The sequence below is a fragment of the Chrysemys picta genome, chromosome 1 (genome assembly GCF_011386835.1).
Source record: "Chrysemys picta bellii isolate R12L10 chromosome 1, ASM1138683v2, whole genome shotgun sequence".
In the NCBI taxonomy this organism is placed as follows: Eukaryota; Metazoa; Chordata; order Testudines; family Emydidae; genus Chrysemys; species Chrysemys picta.
Genome location: NC_088791.1, coordinates 299,283,784 through 299,302,489, shown reverse-complemented (window position 1 = coordinate 299,302,489; position 18,706 = coordinate 299,283,784). Strand labels below are relative to the sequence as shown.

The window sequence follows — 18,706 nt, the reverse complement described above, 5'->3', positions numbered from 1 at the left end:
ATAGATTTAATTTATAATTCTATGGTAGAAATGAGAAAGTCAGCAATTTTTCAATAACTGTGTTGTGACACTTTTGTATTTTTATGTCTGTGTAAGCAAGTACGTAGTTTTTAAGTGAGGTGTAACTTGGGGATATGCAAGACAAATCAGACTCCTGAAAGGGGTGGGGTACAGTAGTCTGGAAAGGTTGAGAGACACTGTATTATAAAGACTGTGGGCCAGATTGTCAGATGACAAAAATCAACATAAACTGGATGCTTGGGATTTGGCCTTCTATACTTTGATATGGGAGCATCATTCATCTTGCTCCAGAAAGATGTCTTCCTACTCCTCATGTTGACTTTCTCCAGAAGGAGCTAAATCCACACTTCCTTAGTCAGAGATTAAATAGATTTAGTGGGTAGTGGGCAAAATCTTGGTCCTTGTGCATATTATAGATAGGGTGTCTGTCTCTATAACCATGGGAACAGTTCATGGAGCACCTGCATAGCCCCTCTAGCCTCCATGCCTTGCTATGCCACTCATATGCAATGCCACCCATTCTCAAATCCCCCTTCAGAGGTGTGCTCCAGCTTGTAAGGTGTATGGAGGCCTATGCATAGTGTTTGCTTTCTTACTTTCCCAGCACAGTGAAATTATGCCAATTCTGTTGGTGTTGGGATCTCTTGCAGCCCTTAGTTGGGCTTGATGAGTTGTCCATTCAGAATTAGTGTCTTCAAGATGTTGCATAGTTTTTCTCCTCATTCATCACTAGTTGGGTTAACGCTCCCAATCAACAGAATTCGGAGGCAGTGACCCGTGTTGCTGGAGCCTTCAGCAACAAGCACTGCCCTTTAGTTCAAGACACCAGTTTTTCTGCCTTTGATGGTATAACAAATTGGCAGTTCAGCGTCTCTTGACTATTTTATTCTTTCATTTTTGTGCAGTAATGTCTATACTCTTTCTTCATTTTCCTCCTCCCCTGGATCTGTTTTTTGGCAGCCTGATAGTTTCAATCACCTGGTTCTGCCAATGCAGCATTTCCTCTCTGGGACTCCTCTTTCCGTCCCTCACCCCTTCTTCCCCCTATGTATGGCAGAGCTATCCGGCCAACACTGGGCTAAATCTAAGCAGTGTTCTCAATCTGAGGCAGCATTTACAGGCTCTATAGAGGATGAATTATGCCTTGCCTGTTCACAGCCACATGACCCTTGCAGTGCTAGGGCACAGGGTTCGGAGTTGGACCAGCATGCCTGGTCCTCTCCTCTGCCCTGAGGAGCCATGAATCCAGTGCAGAAAAGCCTGTTCAGGAACTCCTGAGAGTTTTTTTGAGGGAGTCTAAGGACACACTTTGGCTCCCTGAAGGGCAAATCCTGCAACAGTCCCAGGTCAGTGGGTACAAACCCCTGAAAGGATCCAAAGTCCCCCTAGATACTGAAGTGGGTCCGGAGCTTCCTGACAAAAGAGCTTCTGCACAGCTCCCCTTCCTCCCACTGTGAACCAGGAGATTTTTATGATGCTATGGAGTAAGTCTCTCAAACTTTAGCTCTCTGGGTCCCAAAAAGGCAAAAGCAGATACACCTCTACCTCGATATAACGCTGTCCTCGGGAGCCAAAACATCTTACCACGTTATAGGTGAAACCACGTTATATCGAACTTGCTTTGATCCACCGGAGTGCGCAGTGGGATGAAAATCAGGGCTAAACCCCTTCTCCTTTTCCTTCTTGCCCTGAAGGAGTATTTTGGGGGGCTTTTCTCACAGAAGATTTCTCAATGCTCATATTCAGCTCACTAGCCCCCCTCCCCCACTCAGAAGCATGTAGAGAAGCCTGTTACTGCTGTGCCTGTGAAGCCCTCCCTGAGGCTGCAGTGTAATGGAAATTGTACCTGTTTGGCTTTCAGCCCAGGGCCCCTTGCTCTGCCAGGAAAAGGGGCTTGGATTTCAGGCATCAGCAAAATGGGAGTTGTGCCTTCTGCTCATCAGCCAGGAACAGAGGCGCAGAGTCTAAGAGGCAGGAATGGGTCTCTCTCTACTCCTCCCCTGTTTCACAGGCTGGCTCCACATTAAAGTGTAAGGGACATTTCAGGCTGACTGACCAGACCAGAGCCATATGAGGATTCCACTCTCCATGAAGCTGTAAATGAGAAATCTCCTCCAGTGTTCAAAACAACTCCTGATTTACAGAACAAAGCCCCAAATTGTATTAGGTCGCTCCTTGGGTACTAGCCATAGTGGTGAAGCAAGCAGGCAACCTTTCAGGCTTCTAGGGACCTCTAACAAGTTACTTTCACAATTAAATTAAGGTATTTGTACCAATACCCTTCCTCGGAGTGATCCTCAGGCCAGGATGAATAGCATGCTACCTCCCTCTGTGAATAACATGAGCAAATACTACACGTGTGCCATCAAACACCACCCGCATCAAAAAACAAAAAGCCTGCAGGACAGGATGCCAGTTGCTTGCAAGGAACTCATTAATAAAATATATTCCATTTCATGCATTATTAGATGCACAGTTTCCCATGGAAGCCTCTTTTGGGACATCTTAAGATCTGAATGAGGACTTCTGATTAAATCCAAATGTTAAACTGAACTGTGTAAAAACAAATTTCCAAAGCTTGGTGCAGAAGTAACTCCATCAGTTAGACAGTCATGCTTTCAGAAGGGGACTTACTTCCAAAAGACACTGAACAATAATTTCAAACTCTCAGCTATATCCATTCAGACCAAAAAATCTTCAGTATTTTAGTAAGGGAAGCCTACTAGGTGGCATGCAAATGCTACATCATCTAGGGGTATTATTTTTGCCTGGAGTGAAACATCTCTGGTTTTGTCTTGGTCAAACCCCAATGTGATGTGAGAAGCGCACTGGTTTCTAATGTGGTAGTTACAAGGAAGCTGTGACACATGTGAATAGCAATCAGTCATCCTAAACAGATACTTGCAGGGGAGCAGCTGTTTGGAGAAACAGAGGAATTAGTTGCTAGGAATGCAGAGAATCCTCAACCCTCACTTCATAGCTAGCATAGCAATATGTTTGTTGCTATCAACACAAACACTGTCCAGGAAAGGACTATTTCCCCAGCAGAGCAAAAATTCTGAAGGAGAAGTTCTTCGAGTGCTTTTTCACATCCATTCCACATTAGGTGCGTGCGCTGCGTGCACGGAAGTCGGAAACTTTCCCTTAGCGGTACCCATCGGGCTGGCGGGGCCCCCGCCTGAGTGGCACCGCTGCGCCATGCATATATACCCCCCGCTGGCCCGACCCCTTCCAGTTCCTTCTTACCGTCCGTGGCGACGTTGGAACAACCTCTTGCTCTCGTATGAGAAGCAATCCTTTAGCTTTAGAGTACGTAGCTGCTATCAGTTCGTTAGCATTCTATTGTTGTGGACATTTAATAGATTAGGTGCTTGGAGGCTTCCAGCACCCACCCCGGGCCACGGGACATGTCGCAGGCCCAGCGGTTTCAGGCTTGCGCCACGTGCCGCAAGCCCATGCCGGTTAGTGATCCCCACGACACCTGTCTACGTTGCCTGGTGGAAGCACACTAAACAGAGAGGTGTAAGAATTGCAAGGCGTTTAAGCCTAGAACAAAGAAAGAGAGAGACTTTTGCTTGAAGCAGTTGTTGATGAAGGCAGCACTGCAGCCATTGGGCCCGGAGCGCCCGACGCCGACTCCAGCCTCCTCGGTGCGGAGTGCCCCGGAGTTGTCAAGAGACCCGGTGCTGGATAAGCCCCGCAAGCCGTCGGCCACGGCACCGCTCATCCTCCCCGGTGCGGCCCAAGGCCAAACCAAAAGAAGAGTGTGAACATTGGGCCCGGGCACCGGAAAGAGCGGGATGGACATTGTGCCGGCACCGATGGTACCGGTGCCATAAGTCCCACTGAGTCCAACCCTAAGTGAACTCAGTGAAGATGACTGGCTCAAGGGAGTAATAGATCAGCCCTCCACGCCTGACACCTTTGAGGCGGCGAAGGATCTCATCAGGTGGTCGGTGGTGAGCCCCCACCCGATCAGGGAGAAGCCTCCAGCACCCGGGCCCACGGTGCCGTCGAGGGGAAAGCCTGCAATGGTGTACTGTTCGAGGACACCTTCCCAGCATTGGTCCCGGTCAAGCATCAAGTCTGTGGACTCTGTTACCCCGACACCGAAGGAAGCCTCGTTACCGGAGACGAGTCAGCGCACGGGATTAGCGCAAGGGCCCCGATGCTCTCCGGCACTCTCCAGAGACTGGCACCAGGAGAAGGCAAGCTGACCATCGCCGAAGGCTTCTAGAAGTCACCGGTCCAGGTCTCGGGAGAACCGATGCTGATCGGGACCAGGATCAGTAAGAAGCTGCTCGTCCGCCTCCCGCCAGCACAGGTCGACAGCACCCCCATGGCCTTTGCGCTTGGCGTCGCCAGAGTCCGGCGCCAACTCGGGCCGATACAGTTACCCGCACCGGACAGCAGAGAATACTAGGCTGGGTGGCAACCCCAGTGGGGACTGCTGGGACACACTGGCCCTTCTGGACCCCTCGGGCCTACCACCAGCGGCAAGGGGCTCCCTCCAGGGCCAGCTACTCGGTGCACCGGTCTCGGTGCCTGCACTGACACTCTTCCGTGCAGGAAGCTACAGTGTCCAGACCACCTGCACCGTCGCCGAGGGAGAGACCGGAGAAACCGGCACCGAGCCTGGTGGCACTCCAGGGTCAGCTGTCCGGGCCCGAGCTGGAAGCCCCTCCTTCGGGGGGAGGGGTACCAAGGGGACCAGCAGGAGGAAGCGGAGCAGCTGCTGACCTCCTCGTCATCCCCAGATGAGGCGGTGGCAGGCACAACGGTATCAGGACCACCGCCGATAGACCACAGAGCCCACCAAGAGCTGCTGCGTAAGGTTGCTCATAACTTGGGGTTACAGGCCGAGGAGACAGTTGAGCAGGAGGACCCCATGGTGGACATCCTGAGCCCAGAGGGTCCATCCAGAATAGCTTCTGCTCATTAAGACCATATAGTGGTACTGTAAGACTATATGGCAGACCCCGGCCTCCAGCACCAAAGGTGTGGAACGCAAGTACTTCGCCCCATCAAAGGGGTACGATTTCTTGTTTTGCCACCCAAGCCTGTGTTCCCTGGTAGTCTCGGCGGTAAACAAGAAAGAGCGCCATGGGCAGCAGGCCTTGGCCCTTAAGGCCAAGGAAACGAAGTGCCTGGACCTGTTTGGCAGGAAGGTGTATTCCTCAGGGGTCCTCCAGTTGAGGATTACTAACCAACAGGCCATCCTCAACAGACATAACTTCAACTCTGGACGGCAGTGGGGAAGTTTAAGGACAACTTCCCGCAGGGTTCCCAACAGGAGTTTACGGCCCTGGTGGACGAAGGCAAGGCCATAGTGAAGACCTCTCTCCAGGCATCCTTGGATTCGGCGGATGCGGCGGCCAGGACAATCGCGTCTGGCATGGTCATGCAACGCTTGGTGTGGCTACGGGGACTCAAGTCTGCTGCCTGAGGTCCAGAACTCGCTCCAGGACCTCCCCTTCGAGGGGTCCGGGCTCTTTTCGAACCAGACGGACGCAAAGCTGCATAGCCTCAAGGACTCGAGGGCCACACTCAAGTCGCTGGGTATGCACACCCCGGCGACCCAAAGAAAGCCCTTCAAGCCACAGCCTCCTCCTCAGAGTCACTACCAACCTCGTCCTAGGCAGGAGCCCTACCGCAGGCGAAATGGGAATAATAGGAGGCGGGGTAATAGTAATAATAGCTCCAATAGGCCGGGCCAGAGCCAAGGCCAGCATAAGTCTCAGCCCGGCCCTAAACCAGGCTTTTGAAGGTGCGCTCGAGGACAGCGTACCAGACCAATCACCGGATCCATCCCCTTGTTTTCTGAATTGCCTGTCTCGTTTCTTCCATGCGTGGTCCAGCATTACGCCGGACCGTTGGGTGTTACGCACAGTGCAAGGCGGTTACATGCTGTAGTTCTCCTCCCTGTCTACCCACCACCCCTCTTCCCCGTCCCTTTTCAGGGACCCTTCTCATGAGCACCTCTTGGAAGAGGAGGTTCGCACGCTCCTAGAGGCGGGGGCGGTAGAGTTGGTACCGAAGGACCTAAGAGGGAAAGGGTTCTATTCCCGCTACTTCCTCATTCCCAAGGCCAAAGGAGGCCTTCAACCCATTCTGGACCTGGGTGGGCTCAACAAATTCCTGGTCAAGGCCCGGTTCCGCCTGGTCTCTCTGGGCACCATCATCCCTTCCCTGGATCCGGGGGACTGGTAAGCTGCCCTCGACATGAAGGACGCGTACTTTCATATCGCCATCCACCCGGCGCATTGCTGATTCCTGCGCTTCACTGTGAACCAAGAACATTACCAGTTCATGGTTCTCCCGTTTGGCCTAGCTGCGGCCCTACGGGTGTTCACAAAATGCATGTCGGTAGTGGCGGACTTCCTAGGGAGGCAGAGGGTCTGAGTTTACCCGTACCTCGACGACTGGCTCCTGGCAGGCCAGTCTGAAGAGGAGGTTCGGTCCCACATGCAAGTGGCCCTAAGACTATTCTGCACGCTGGGGTTCCTGGTCAACATCCCTAAGTCCACCCTCATTCCAACACAGAGAGTGGAATTCATAGGGGCGGTCCTAGATGCGGTACAGGCAGAGGCGAGCTTCCCAGTATCACAATTCCTGGCCATCCAGCAAGCAGTGAACTCCCTGTGCCAGTTTCCCACTACAACGGCCAGATGCTGCCTGAGGCTGCTGGGCCATATGGCAGCATGCACGCATGTGGTCAAGCATGCCAGACTGAAACTCAGAACGCTGCAGGCCTGGCTCGCCCATGTATACTGCCCAGGCAGGGACCCCCTGGACTTGGTAGTGACTGCCCCGAGGGACGTATTAGACTCCCTGCGGTGGTGGCTGTCCCAGACTGTGGTTTGCGAAGGCAACCCCTTTGCTGCACAACAGCCGGACCTGACGCTTGTGACGGATGCATCAGACCTCGGATGGGGTGCTCACCTAGGGGACCTCAAGACTCGGCTTGTGGTCGGGAGAAGAGCAGTCACTCCATATCAGGGTGGTTCGTTTAGCCTGCCAGACCTTTCATGCCTCTTTGAGTGGTCACAGTGTGACAGTTCTGACGGACAATACGACTGCCATGTTTTACATAAACAAGCAGGGCGGAGCCCATTCCTCGCCGCTCTGCCACGAGGCTCTCCTCCTCTGGGACTTTTGCATAGCCCACGCCATTCATCTCGAGGCATTACATCTCCTGGGGGTACGGAACGAACTAGCGGACCACCTCAGCAGGTCGTACCACATGCATGAGTGGATGCTCAGAGCGGATGTCGTGTATTCGCTCTTCCGCAAGTGGGGGTTTCCCCGGGTAGACCTGTTTGCCACTGGGGCAACGCCCAGTGCCTGCAGTTCTGCTCGTTCCAGGGTCACAGCCCGGGCTCAGTAACAGATGCTTTCATGATCACGTGGGGAGGGGAATTGAAATACACCTTCCCCCCCCCCCCCCCCCCCCTTCCTCTGGTGCACAAGGTCCTGCTCAAGGTGCGCAGGGACGGGGCAGCGATCATCCTCATCGCCCCGGCCTGGCCCTGCCAGCACTGGTTCACCACGCTCCTGGAGCTGTCGGTGGAAGCCCTGGTAACCCTGCCCCTACACCAGGACCTCATCATGCAGGATGGAGGGCGGCTCCTCCACCACGATCTTCAATCACTGCATGTAATGGCGTGGAAGCTCTGTGGCTGAACGCTTTGGAGAGCCAGTGCTCCCTCCCTGTGCAGCAGGTTCTACTTGGTAGTAGGAAGCCCTCTACCAGGACGACTTACCTGGCCAAGTGGAAGAGGTTCTCGTGCTGGTGTGGGCCTCAACAGGTTCAGTCACACCAGGCTCTAGTGCCTACCGTTCTAGAGTACCTACTGCACCTCAAGCAGTAGGGGCTGGCCCCGTCCTCTATCAGGGTGCATCTGGTAGTCATCTCCGCCTTCCACCTGGGGTTTTCAGGGGGCTTGGTGTTTTCCCACCCAATGGTGGGGCAGTTCTTTAAGACGCCCCCCAGTCCCTGCATGGAATCTCAACTTAGTCCTTTCTAAACTCATGGGGCCCCCGTTCGAGCCCCTTGCTACCTGCTCCCTCCTCCACCTTTCCTGAAAGGTGGCATTCCTGGTGGCCATAACCTCGGCCAGAAGGGTATCAGAGCTGAGGGAACTCACCTCGGAGCCACCATATACGGTATTTCATAAAGACAAGGTGCAGCTCCGTCCACACCCCAAGTTCCTCCCAAAGGTGGTCTCACAATTCCATCTAGGCCAGGACATTTGTCTGCCGGTGTTTTTTCCCAAACCCCATGCGGACCTGAGTCACCACAGCCTGCACATCCTGGATGTCCGTCGAGCGTTGGCGTTCTACTTAGCGCGCACCAAGCCCTTTTGTAAATCCACGCAGCTGTTCATGGCTGTGGCGGAAAGGATGAGAGGCCTCCCGGTGTCATAGAATCATAGAATATCAGAGTTGGAAGGGACCTCAAGAGGTCATCTAGTCCAACCCCCTGCTCAAAGCAGGACCAATTCCCAGCTAAATCATCCCAGCCAGGGCTTTGTCAAGCCGGGCCTTAAAAACCTCCAAGGAAGGAGACTCCACCACCTCCCTAGGTAACGCATTCCAGTGTTTCACCACCCTCCTAGTGAAATAGTTTTTCCTGATATCCAACCTGGACCTCCCACACTGCAACTTGAGACCATTGCTCCTTGTTCTGTCGTCTGCCACCACTGAGAACAGCCGAGCTCCACCCTCTTTGGAACCCCCCTTCAGGTAGTTGAAGGCTGCTATCAAATCCCCCCTCATTCTTCTCTTCTGGAGACTAAACAATCCCAGTTCCCTCAGCCTCTCCTCATAAGTCATGTGCTCCAGACCCCTAATCATTGTTGTTGCCCTCCGCTGGACTCTTCCCAATTTTTCCACATCCTTCTTGTAGTGTGGGGCCCAAAACTGGACACAGTATTCCAGATGAGGCCTCACCAATGTCGAATAAAGGGGAACGATCACGTCCCTCGATCTGCTGGCAATGCCCCTACTTATACAGCCCAAAATGCCGTTAGCCTTCTTGGCAACAAGAGCACACTGTTGACTCATATCCAGCTTCTCGTCCACTGTGACCCCTAGGTCCTTTTCTGCAGAACTGCTACCTAGCCATTCGGTCCCTAGTCTGTAGCAGTGCATGGGATTCTTCCGTCCTAAGTGCAGGACTCTGCACTTGTCCTTGTTGAACCTCATCAGGTTTTTTTCGGCCCAATCTTCTAATTTGTCTAGGTCCCTCTGTATCCGATCCCTACCCTCTAGTGTATCTACCACGCCTCCTAGTTTAGTGTCATCTGCAAACTTGCTGAGAGTGCAGTCCACACCATCCTCCAGATCATTAATAAAGATATTAAACAAAACCGGCCCCAGGACCGACCCTTGGGGCACTCCGCTTGAAACCGGCTGCCAACTAGACATGGAGCCATTGATCACTACCCGTTGAGCCCGACGATCTAGCCAGCTTTCTATCCACCTTACAGTCCATTCATCCAGCCCATACTTCTTTAACTTGGCGGCAAGAATACTGTGGGAGACCGTATCAAAAGCTTTGCTAAAGTCAAGGAATAACACATCCACTGCTTTCCCCTCATCTACAGAGCCAGTTATCTCATCATAGAGCCAGTTATCTCATCAGTTATGTCAGCGCAGCAAATCTCCTCCTGGATTACAGACTGCATTTGGGCGTGTTATGACCTCGCAGGTGTTCTGGCCCTGACGGTCACAGCCCACTAGACCAGGGCGCAAACAGCTTCAGCAGCTTTCCTTGCACAGGTCCCGATCCAGGAGATATGCAGAGCAGCCACCTGGTCGTCGGTGCATACCTTTACGACCCACTACGCGGTCAACCAGCAGGCCCGAGAGGACGCAGTGGTTGGCTGGGCGGTCCTCCGATCAATTGTTCCGTGACTCCTACCCTCCTCCGAAGATAAGCTTGTGATTCACCTAATGTGGAATGGACGTGAACAAGCACTCGAAGAAAAAACGGTTACCTACCTTTTCGTAACTGTTGTTCTTCGAGATGTGGTGTTCATGTCCATTCCACCACCCGCCCTCCTACCCCTCTGTCGGAGTCGCTGGCAAGAAGGAACTGGAGGGGATCGGGCCAGCAGGGGTATATATGCACGGCGCAGTGGCGCCGCTGAGGTGGGGGCCCCGATGGGTACCGCTAAGGGGAAAGTTTCCGACGCGCGCGCACACCTAATGTGGAATGGATGTGAACAACACATCTCGAAGAATAACAGTTACAAAAAGGTAGGTAGGTAACCGTTTTTTTCCAAGGATAGATTGGTAGAATATCCTCCAAACTAACAAAATCCTCAGCATGACAAAGAGCATATGTGTACAAGAATTCACAATTCCTGTACAAGACTCTTCCTTCTGATCCACCCTCTGCATCCAGAGTCTTAAGAAATGACTGTTGGAAGGCACAGGAAGGCACAGGTTGTAGGTTATTATATCAGTCACTTCCTGGCAGTGGTCATTCATAGCTAGTTATCTCCAAAGGTTAGGGTTTCTGGTGCCACGCATTGGCTTCAGCCCCTTAATAGGTTATCCAAAATGTGCCTGCAGAATTTCCTTTAGAAGACAAGGAACTGCACATCTGATACAATGCGAAATTAAGTGTCATTCTCAGATCACATCTGAATGTCCCTTTGTGGGCAAGTAAGTACAAATATTGCTGAAAGTCAACCCAATTTTCACTTTAGACCCTTGAACACTCACTGTGGAAGCAAGCCTATCAGGTAGGGAGCATACTTGAAAGATACATTTTCCAAAATTTTAGAGTATACATCCTTTTTAGATCCCTTTTATAGCTCTGAGTGGTGTGTTTGAACCAACCCCTGCCCTAAATGTGGCCATACTGGACTGGACCAATGTCCTGTATGACAGTGGCCAGTGCCACTTCAGAAGAAGGTACAAGAAAACCATGTAGCAGGCAATTTATTGTGGTTACTGGAGAAGTCTGTTGCTTCCCATTGGAGGTTGGCTCATTATTGAGGTATAAATGCTTATATCGCTTTCAAAACCAGGAAGTAATCAAAGGACAAACTTCTCCAGGCCAGTGGAAATAACGTCCTGGACAGAGAAAAATGTTACCTTTCAAGACAGTTAACATAAAGGCCACAGGAAAGGGGAGAATTGAAATCCTCTTCCTCTGCTAGCCCAGAAGGCACTTTAGACTTGCAAGGTACCAAGAAACCCGCGCTGCACATGTAGTAAGGACTAGACCTCCTCTTGAATCATGGACTCCTTTGTCTGGACTAGGAACAGCTACATTTAACTACCTGGCTATTGGAAGAGAAATGTAGTGTAGTATGGATTCTCCATTAGCTTCTTGATACATTTTGGTATCTAGACAGAACACAGGAAAATTTCATTCATTGATCTGGTCAAACTTAGGTTTCTGGTGCAAGAGGGAACAAAGCACTGGAGGGCAGGAACTGCTGCTTTGTTTGCACATGGCCCAGCACAATGAGGCTCTGGCCTCTCTTCTATACAAGAACTCCATCATGGTTGACATGAGGAAAAGGTTATTCTTATTGCTCCAGACACCTTTCTGTTTAAGGGGAGTTCCTCTTTCCGCAGTTCCTGGGACATACTGCTTGTCAACCGAAGTTACGCTACTCCAGCTACGTGAATAATGTAGCTGGAGTCAATGTAGCTTAGGTAGACTTACCCAGGTGTCGTCACTGCGCTGGGTCGACAGGAGACTCTCCGGTTGACTTCCCTTACTCTTCTCAGAGAGCTGGAGTACTGGGGTTGACCAGAGAGCGCTCTGACATTGATTCAGCGGGTCTTCGCTAGACCTGCTAAATCGATCCCTGCTGCATTGATTACAGCAGCGTCGATTTCCCCATAGTGAAGACAAGCCTATAGTTCTCCCATTGTTTTGTTCTAACTCTTAGATCTCCTTTGGAGGGTTGTGGCATAAGTGGGTATTCCAAGGACTCTAAAGATGCGTCTCAAGAATATGGAGTACACAAACCACTTGTACCCTGTTCATCTCATTGTATTCAAAATGCTAAAGCCTTAGGGCCTCAAAGTTGCTGCAGGCAAGGTATTAAAATCCTGCACCAGTTGGCATGCTAGGCATCTGGAAAACTATTCACAGAAGTCCTTAGGTACATTTGGAAGAAAAAAGTGTTTTGAGCCTCATCTGAGGAAGATTTGCAAACCTTTGAAGAGAGATCCTTTGGGAGGGAGGATGTTACTGGATACTTCCTTTATATGGAGGGTGGGAATTTCCATTCCTTGCTATTATTCTAATGTAATATTTAAAACTCTGCTTATCCTTTCATTTCTGCTTCATGATTCACTGCTCGCTACTTCCCATTAGTGATTATAAGAACATAAGAGCGGCCATACTGGGTCAGACCAAAGGTCCATCCAGCCCAGTATCCTGTCTTCCGACAGTAGCCAGTGCCAGGTGCTTCAGAGGGAATGAACAGAACAGGTAACCATCAAGTGATCCGTGCCCTGTCATCCATTCCCAGCTTCTGGCAACAGAGGCTAGGGACACTTCAGAGTATGGTTCTGCATCCCTGCCCATCCTGGCTAATAGCTATTGATGGACCTATCCTCCATGAACTTATCTAGTTCTTTTTTTTAACCCTGTATGTCATCGAGGTCCCAGGGGAGCCACACTGAGATTGCTCAATTAGGGCAAATTGCAAAGATTGGGGCAAACAATTCCCAAAACTGGTGGTTATTCTAATACTTAAATCCACCAAGCTAGTAATAAAACAGCTTCTATAATGCCTTGCTGGTTACCCAGAAGCCAATAACACAGTTGCCTTAAAGCAACCCAGCCGTAGGGCTTCCTCCCAGACAGCCACGTCAAGTATGATGAGGATTATTAAAAACCTTGTTCATATGAAAAAGTTCTACCAATCCCAAAGGATCAGACATATTACCCACCAAGTTTCAGAGTGGTAGCCATGTTAGTCTATATCAGCAAAAACAACGAGGAGTCTTTGTGTGATACCTTAGAGACTAACAAATTTATTTGGGCATAAGCTTTCGTGGGTTAAAACTGATGAAGTGGGTTCTAGCCCATGAAAGCTTATGACCAAATAAATTTGTTAGTCTCTAAGGTGCCACAAGGACTCCTCGTTGTTGTTACCCACCAACTTAATATTTCAGATCTTACCCAAATATATGCTTACAGCCAATTCTTAACTAAACTAAAATTTATTTAAAAAGAGAGGGTTGAGTACTGGTTAAAAGATCATTACACGTACAGATATGAATATAGTTCTTAGATCAGTCTCATAATAGAGATGATGAGCTGTAGAGTTGCAGAGTTCTTTCAGAATTAGTCCATAGGTTCAGTCCAATGTTCAATACCAGAGTGATCCAAACCTCAGTCTTGTGGCTCAAGCTTCTCCTGACAAAGCATAAGCACAAGCACATTGGAGATGAAAGGATCAGGTTCCAAGAGTTTTTATAGAGATTTTTTGCAACCTCTTGTCAGCATGCAGTCCTTGGGTGAACAGTAGACTTTTTTGAAGTAATCTCTTTCTTAAGCATCACCGGGAATCAGCTACGTTTATTAGCACAGGGTAATTATTCATTAAGCAGTTCATAGAAAATGTACTACACATTTCAAAGTGAAATATAGACAATGACATTATCACACTCATGTTTCATCTAAATGTTAATACACCTCTACCCCGATATTACGTGGTCCTCGGGAGCCAAAAAATCTTACCGCGTTATAGGTGAAACCGCGTTATATCGAACTTGCTTTGGCCTCAAGCATCTCCGTCATTAATAGTCAGCAAATAGACCCGCCCCCTATCCAACCCCCACCTACTTCCTGCCCCCGACTGACTCCACAGAACCCCCGACCCATCCAACCTCCCCCTCCCCCGCTTCCCTAATCACCCCCAGGACTCCCATGCTGAGCCATGGACCGCACCGGGACGGCCACTAGGACCCAGGGAGCTGGCACATGGAAGCGCTCATACCTGCTCGACCACATCAGCTTGGGTGAGCTCCGTGGGGGCGGGACAGGGGGAACTGGCCCGGCGGCTGCTGCCCTGTCTGTGGAGCGTGCCCAGCCCAGCGCGGCAGTTGAGCCCACGAGGAGGAGCATGGCAGGCAGCCTCGTCTGAGGTGCCTGCGTGCGCCTGGTCCCCGCCTCGTGCCCACGTGGTGCTGGGGGAGGGTGAGCCATCGGCGGGCGGCTCCTGCCACACTCAGCCCATCTCTCCTCCTCTGCAGAGCCCCGCGCAGCCCATCTCTGGTGAGGACGCCGCAGCCAGCTGCTCGCCAGGGCGCATGGAACACCTGACTGCGGGCAGGTAGTGCGGCGTGCTATGAACCTGGAGAGCCCGCCCGGCGCTGCTGCCAGCTGGGCCCACTGTGTGCCAAGTCCTCCAGCGCCGGGACAGGGGCACCTGCATGGCGCCGTCTAGGATGGGCACCTCTCCCTGCCCTGGAGCCGCAACTTCCCCGCATGGACCAGTCTTCCCCAACTTCTCGGCACCAGCTGGAGCCCGTGTGACGTTCCCCTGCACTGCAGCTCCCCTCCTTGGGCTGTGGCTCCCCCCACTCCCTGTCCCCTGACCGCCCCCTGAGACCCTCCGCCCCTTATCCAATCCCTCGGCCCCGGCACGGCACCCTTAACACACCGCTCAGAGCGGCGTGTCAGAGCCAGACACGCTGATGCGCTGATCTGTCGGAGCGCACAGCCCCGCCCTCCCAGAGCGCTGCTTTACTGCGTTCTGTCTGAATTCGTGTTATATCGGGTCGTGTTCTATTGGGGTAGAGGTGTATTCCCTTTTGATCTTTGAATTAACAGATACAGGAACAACCGTGTAAACAGATGGTTCCTGTCTAACATCTAACAAGATATAAGTAAACTTATACAATTAGTATTACCTATCATTCTCTAACTATGCACGTTTACATTTCAAAGCTCTAGTGTATCTAACAAAGCTATATTAGCTATTTATAAGGAATAACCCTAATTACCATTTATATACATCTCTAATATATCTTTGAAGGTTGAATTAGGGTCATTTAGCCTGCAAGTTACTTAACCCTTTCTGAACCTGTCTCACACCTGCCCATCCAGGCTAATAGCTGTTGATGGACCTGTCCTCCATTAACTTACCTTGTTCTTTTTTGAACCATGATAGTCTTGGACTGAACAACATCCTTTGGCAAAGAGTTCTGTAGGTTGTGCATTGGGTGAAGAAATGCTTCCTTTTGTTTTAAACCTGCTGCCTATTAATTTCATGTGGTAACCCCTAGTTCTTGTGTTATGAGAAGGAGTAAATAACACTTTATTTACTTTCTCTACACCAGTTATGGTTTTATAGACGTCTATCATCTCCCCCCTTAGTTGTCTCTTTTCCAAGCTGAAAAGTCTCAGGTTAGGGCAACTGCACCTGATTCCCCTTAGTGGTTCAGCAAGAGCACCCATTCTCAGGCTTACAGCTCCCTACCCATTGCCTTTCTGGTGTAGAAACATCTCTCTCTCTCTTTCGATGGGTATCTTCAGTCTGAACAGTTCCCTGCCTTCACTGTTATTCCCAGCAACACAGACTTTCTAAACAGACCTGCTTGCTTTCTCTTCAGACACTAATAGTGTAACTGTCCACCGTTCTAAGCAAGCATATTTTATTCTTAAAATAAACGCACTATAGAGAAAACATTAAAACAAAATAATCTACATGCATGCTAATACATTTACCAGAGATCACCCACCCCAACATGGGTTCTGGTAGGAATATTCCTTTAAAGCCTCACCCAGTGGTTTCAATTTCATCTGGAGAAGCTGTGCAACAAAATGAGATTTCTTTCTGTTAGCAGCTTCTCTCCTCATTTAACTTACCCTGGTGGTCTGGAAAGTGACCAGAATACAAACTGAAAATTTTCTCTAAAGTGAGACTTAAACATATAATTGTCTTAAATTGATTGTTATATTAAGTTATTGTCTTACTGCTAAGAATGAGTTGCTGAAGTGTTTCAACAGCGTTGGAAGAACTCTTCTTTGCTGAAGAGTCGGGCTGCCTCTCTGAGGGGATCTGAGCTTCTCTCCCTGCCCCTCATGTCAAACCCAGGAACATGGGAGCCTTGATTCTCTGAGGGGGGTCTAAACTCCTTTCCCTCTGTGTGTGTGTGTGTGTGTGTGTGTGTGTGTGTGTGTGTGTGTGTGTGTGTGTGTGTTTGTGTATGTGTGTGTTGGAATTGGCGGGTGGGTAGTGCATGGTGTGGCTGCCTCTTTGGATGGGAAGCTTGAGAACAGGCATGCTTGGAACATGCACCAAGCACATACTGCTGAGACCAAGGTGAGGAGTTGAGAATAGGTATGCTTGGTGCATATCACAAACTCATAGCACTGTCACTGGGTGAGAAGGGGGAAAGGAAATACCTATTGAGGTGAATAGAACAGTTTTTATATGCCTCAGAGCTTTCTCCATGGGGTGTTCTCATTCAGCTGAGAACATCTCACTGAGATGAATGGGCCACTTCACATCTCTCTGAACTTCCTGTGCTGCAGATGGATGTATAGAGCCCATTCCCCACACACTAGGGTTTGTTTCTTTCTTCTCTCTCTCTCTCTCTCTCTCTCTCTCTTCTGCTTACAGCTGATATGGGCACTTCTCAGGCACACTACCTTCCCACTTCCCTAGGGCCAGGGGCATGGAGAAGGGTGAAGTTGCTGTGTGGGGGAGGAGGGGAAAGGGCAATAGGGGGATGGGTTTCAAAGCAGCAGGACGTGAGGAGCTGAGGTCAGAACAATGGGTATGATGGAGGGAATGTTGGAGCAGTGGTAGGGAGTCTGAGCATTGTCTCAGGAGTATCTTGTGCCCTTCTAGAAAACAGAGTTCAGCAAAACTCTAACTTCTGAAAACCAGGGAATATAGAATTAATGTGCATGCCAGCACAACCTTAACTGTACTGCCCTGGAGCTGGCAGTAGCCAATGGGAATTATCTACATGCACTCGAGCTGTGTTCACTATGTTAAGTGTAGCTGTACTGAATGTTTGGAGGATTGGTTGGAGCAGTATGGCAGAGCTGTGATTGTGATGTGAGATCTGGGGACTTCGCCCCTCTCCTTGTCCAACTGTGTGTGTGAAGAAAGGAAAGAGGTGCATGTGTACCTATTGAGATCCAATATGCTCCTTTTAGCAGTGAGTTCGGAAAGCTGTGTTAGCTGTGCACTAGGGTCTTGTTGCTATGGGGATTGTCCACAGTGAGGCAGGATACGAGTGATCTGTGGGTTTAATGAGGGGGTAAATGAAAGCATAGTGTTAAATGGCATCCTGTGCATAAGGGTGAAAGAGTTTGTAAAAGGGATTGAAATTGTAAAATTCAGCAGCAGGGGTATTTCTGTGGAGTGGGCTTAAATGTAGGTAGCTCCTGTTCAGTACAGTTCTGTCCTACACTGGTCATGTGCCTATTCCCTTAAGTGTCTGCAAAGGCAGTGTGCAAATATTTTGAGGGGGGAGGGATAGCTCAGTGGTTTGAGCATTGGCCTGCTAAACCCAGGGTTGTGAGTTCAATCCTTGAGGGGGCCACTTAGGGATCTGGGGCAAAATCAGTACTTGGTCCTGCTAGTGAAGGCAGGGGGCTGGACTCGATGACCTTTCAGGGTCCCTTCCAGTTCTAGGAGATAGGCATATCTCCATATATTATTATTATTATTATGTGCATTATGAATGTATATGGTCATTGCTCAGAGTGTAGAGTTACGGTTGTATTGGCATATATGTTAATTCTGTATTTCCTGGTTTTTAGAGGTTTGGGTTTTGCTGACTTCAACGTTCTGGAAAGGCACGTGGTACCACTGGGTAATCTTGACTCTGTTAATTAAGTTTTTTGTCAATGAATACATACACAGGAAAGAGGATCAGAATAAATTATTGTGCTATGACACTAGCTTGCCAGAACTTCCACAGACAACAGTGCATATACAGTGAACCTCTGATGTATGCAGTAGATAGTGAAAAGTTTTGAGAGTTAAGTCTGGTTTTAAAAAGTCCATTTCTTTAAACTGTCAGTTTAATATTAACAGCATTATTTTTATACTTCCTTTTCCATTCAGGTTTAAAAAACGAATGCTGATAGAACAGCTTGAGGGTTTTCTGGAAGAAATCCATCGCAGATCCAACCAAGTCAACCATATCAACAGCAGCTAAGAGATGTTTTACACATAGAAAAGCCACAGTAGGGCACAGCTGTATTACCTGCATTCATTTTTGACATGCACTCTTGGCTCAAGTCCCCATCTGAAAGACTAAAAGCTGCTCTCTAGTATGATGGAAAAAGTATACGTAATCTTTTTCTTCATTTCTGTTATTTTTGTAATGTGAAAAATATCACTAAAAGCATTTTTATTTAACAAACTAAAAATAGAGAATTTCTTGCTTGTCATTGACTTAAATGTCACTTTCCCTCAGGTTCTATTTTCTTAACCCAACCTTCAAAACTTATCATCTCTGTTAAGGTTGAACTTTGCCAAAAAAAAAAAAAAGAAAAGAAAAAAAAAAAAGTTGCTTTGTAATTTTCAAAAAAAGCACATACATTAAACAAGGTAATGTTTTGTATATACAGTTATTTTGGATATATTATTGTAAGTTGTACAAATGTATTTTGAAAAATATTTAAGAAAAGCACTTTTGTTATTCCATCAATAAAAAAAACCCTCTATTTTAA

At 49.3% G+C, this 18,706-nt stretch overlaps 1 protein-coding gene across 14 annotated transcripts in view; it reads left to right on the top strand.

Annotated features, from left to right (window-relative positions):
• INTS6 (integrator complex subunit 6) overlaps positions 1-18,706 on the top strand; it is a 93,311-nt gene extending 74,605 nt beyond the window's left edge. For 7 of the 14 annotated variants that reach the window (XM_065581245.1, XM_065581243.1, XM_065581251.1 and 4 more), the window contains 2 exons: positions 12,371-12,487; positions 18,096-18,706. In XM_065581245.1, the coding sequence (XP_065437317.1) occupies positions 12,371-12,487; positions 18,096-18,189 (211 nt within the window). In that variant the 3' untranslated portion in view covers positions 18,190-18,706. Of the gene's footprint in view, positions 1-12,370; positions 12,488-14,259; positions 16,199-18,095 lie in introns of those variants that run through there. The other 7 variants (XR_010597795.1, XM_065581250.1, XM_065581252.1 and 4 more) reach the window with 2 other exon arrangements.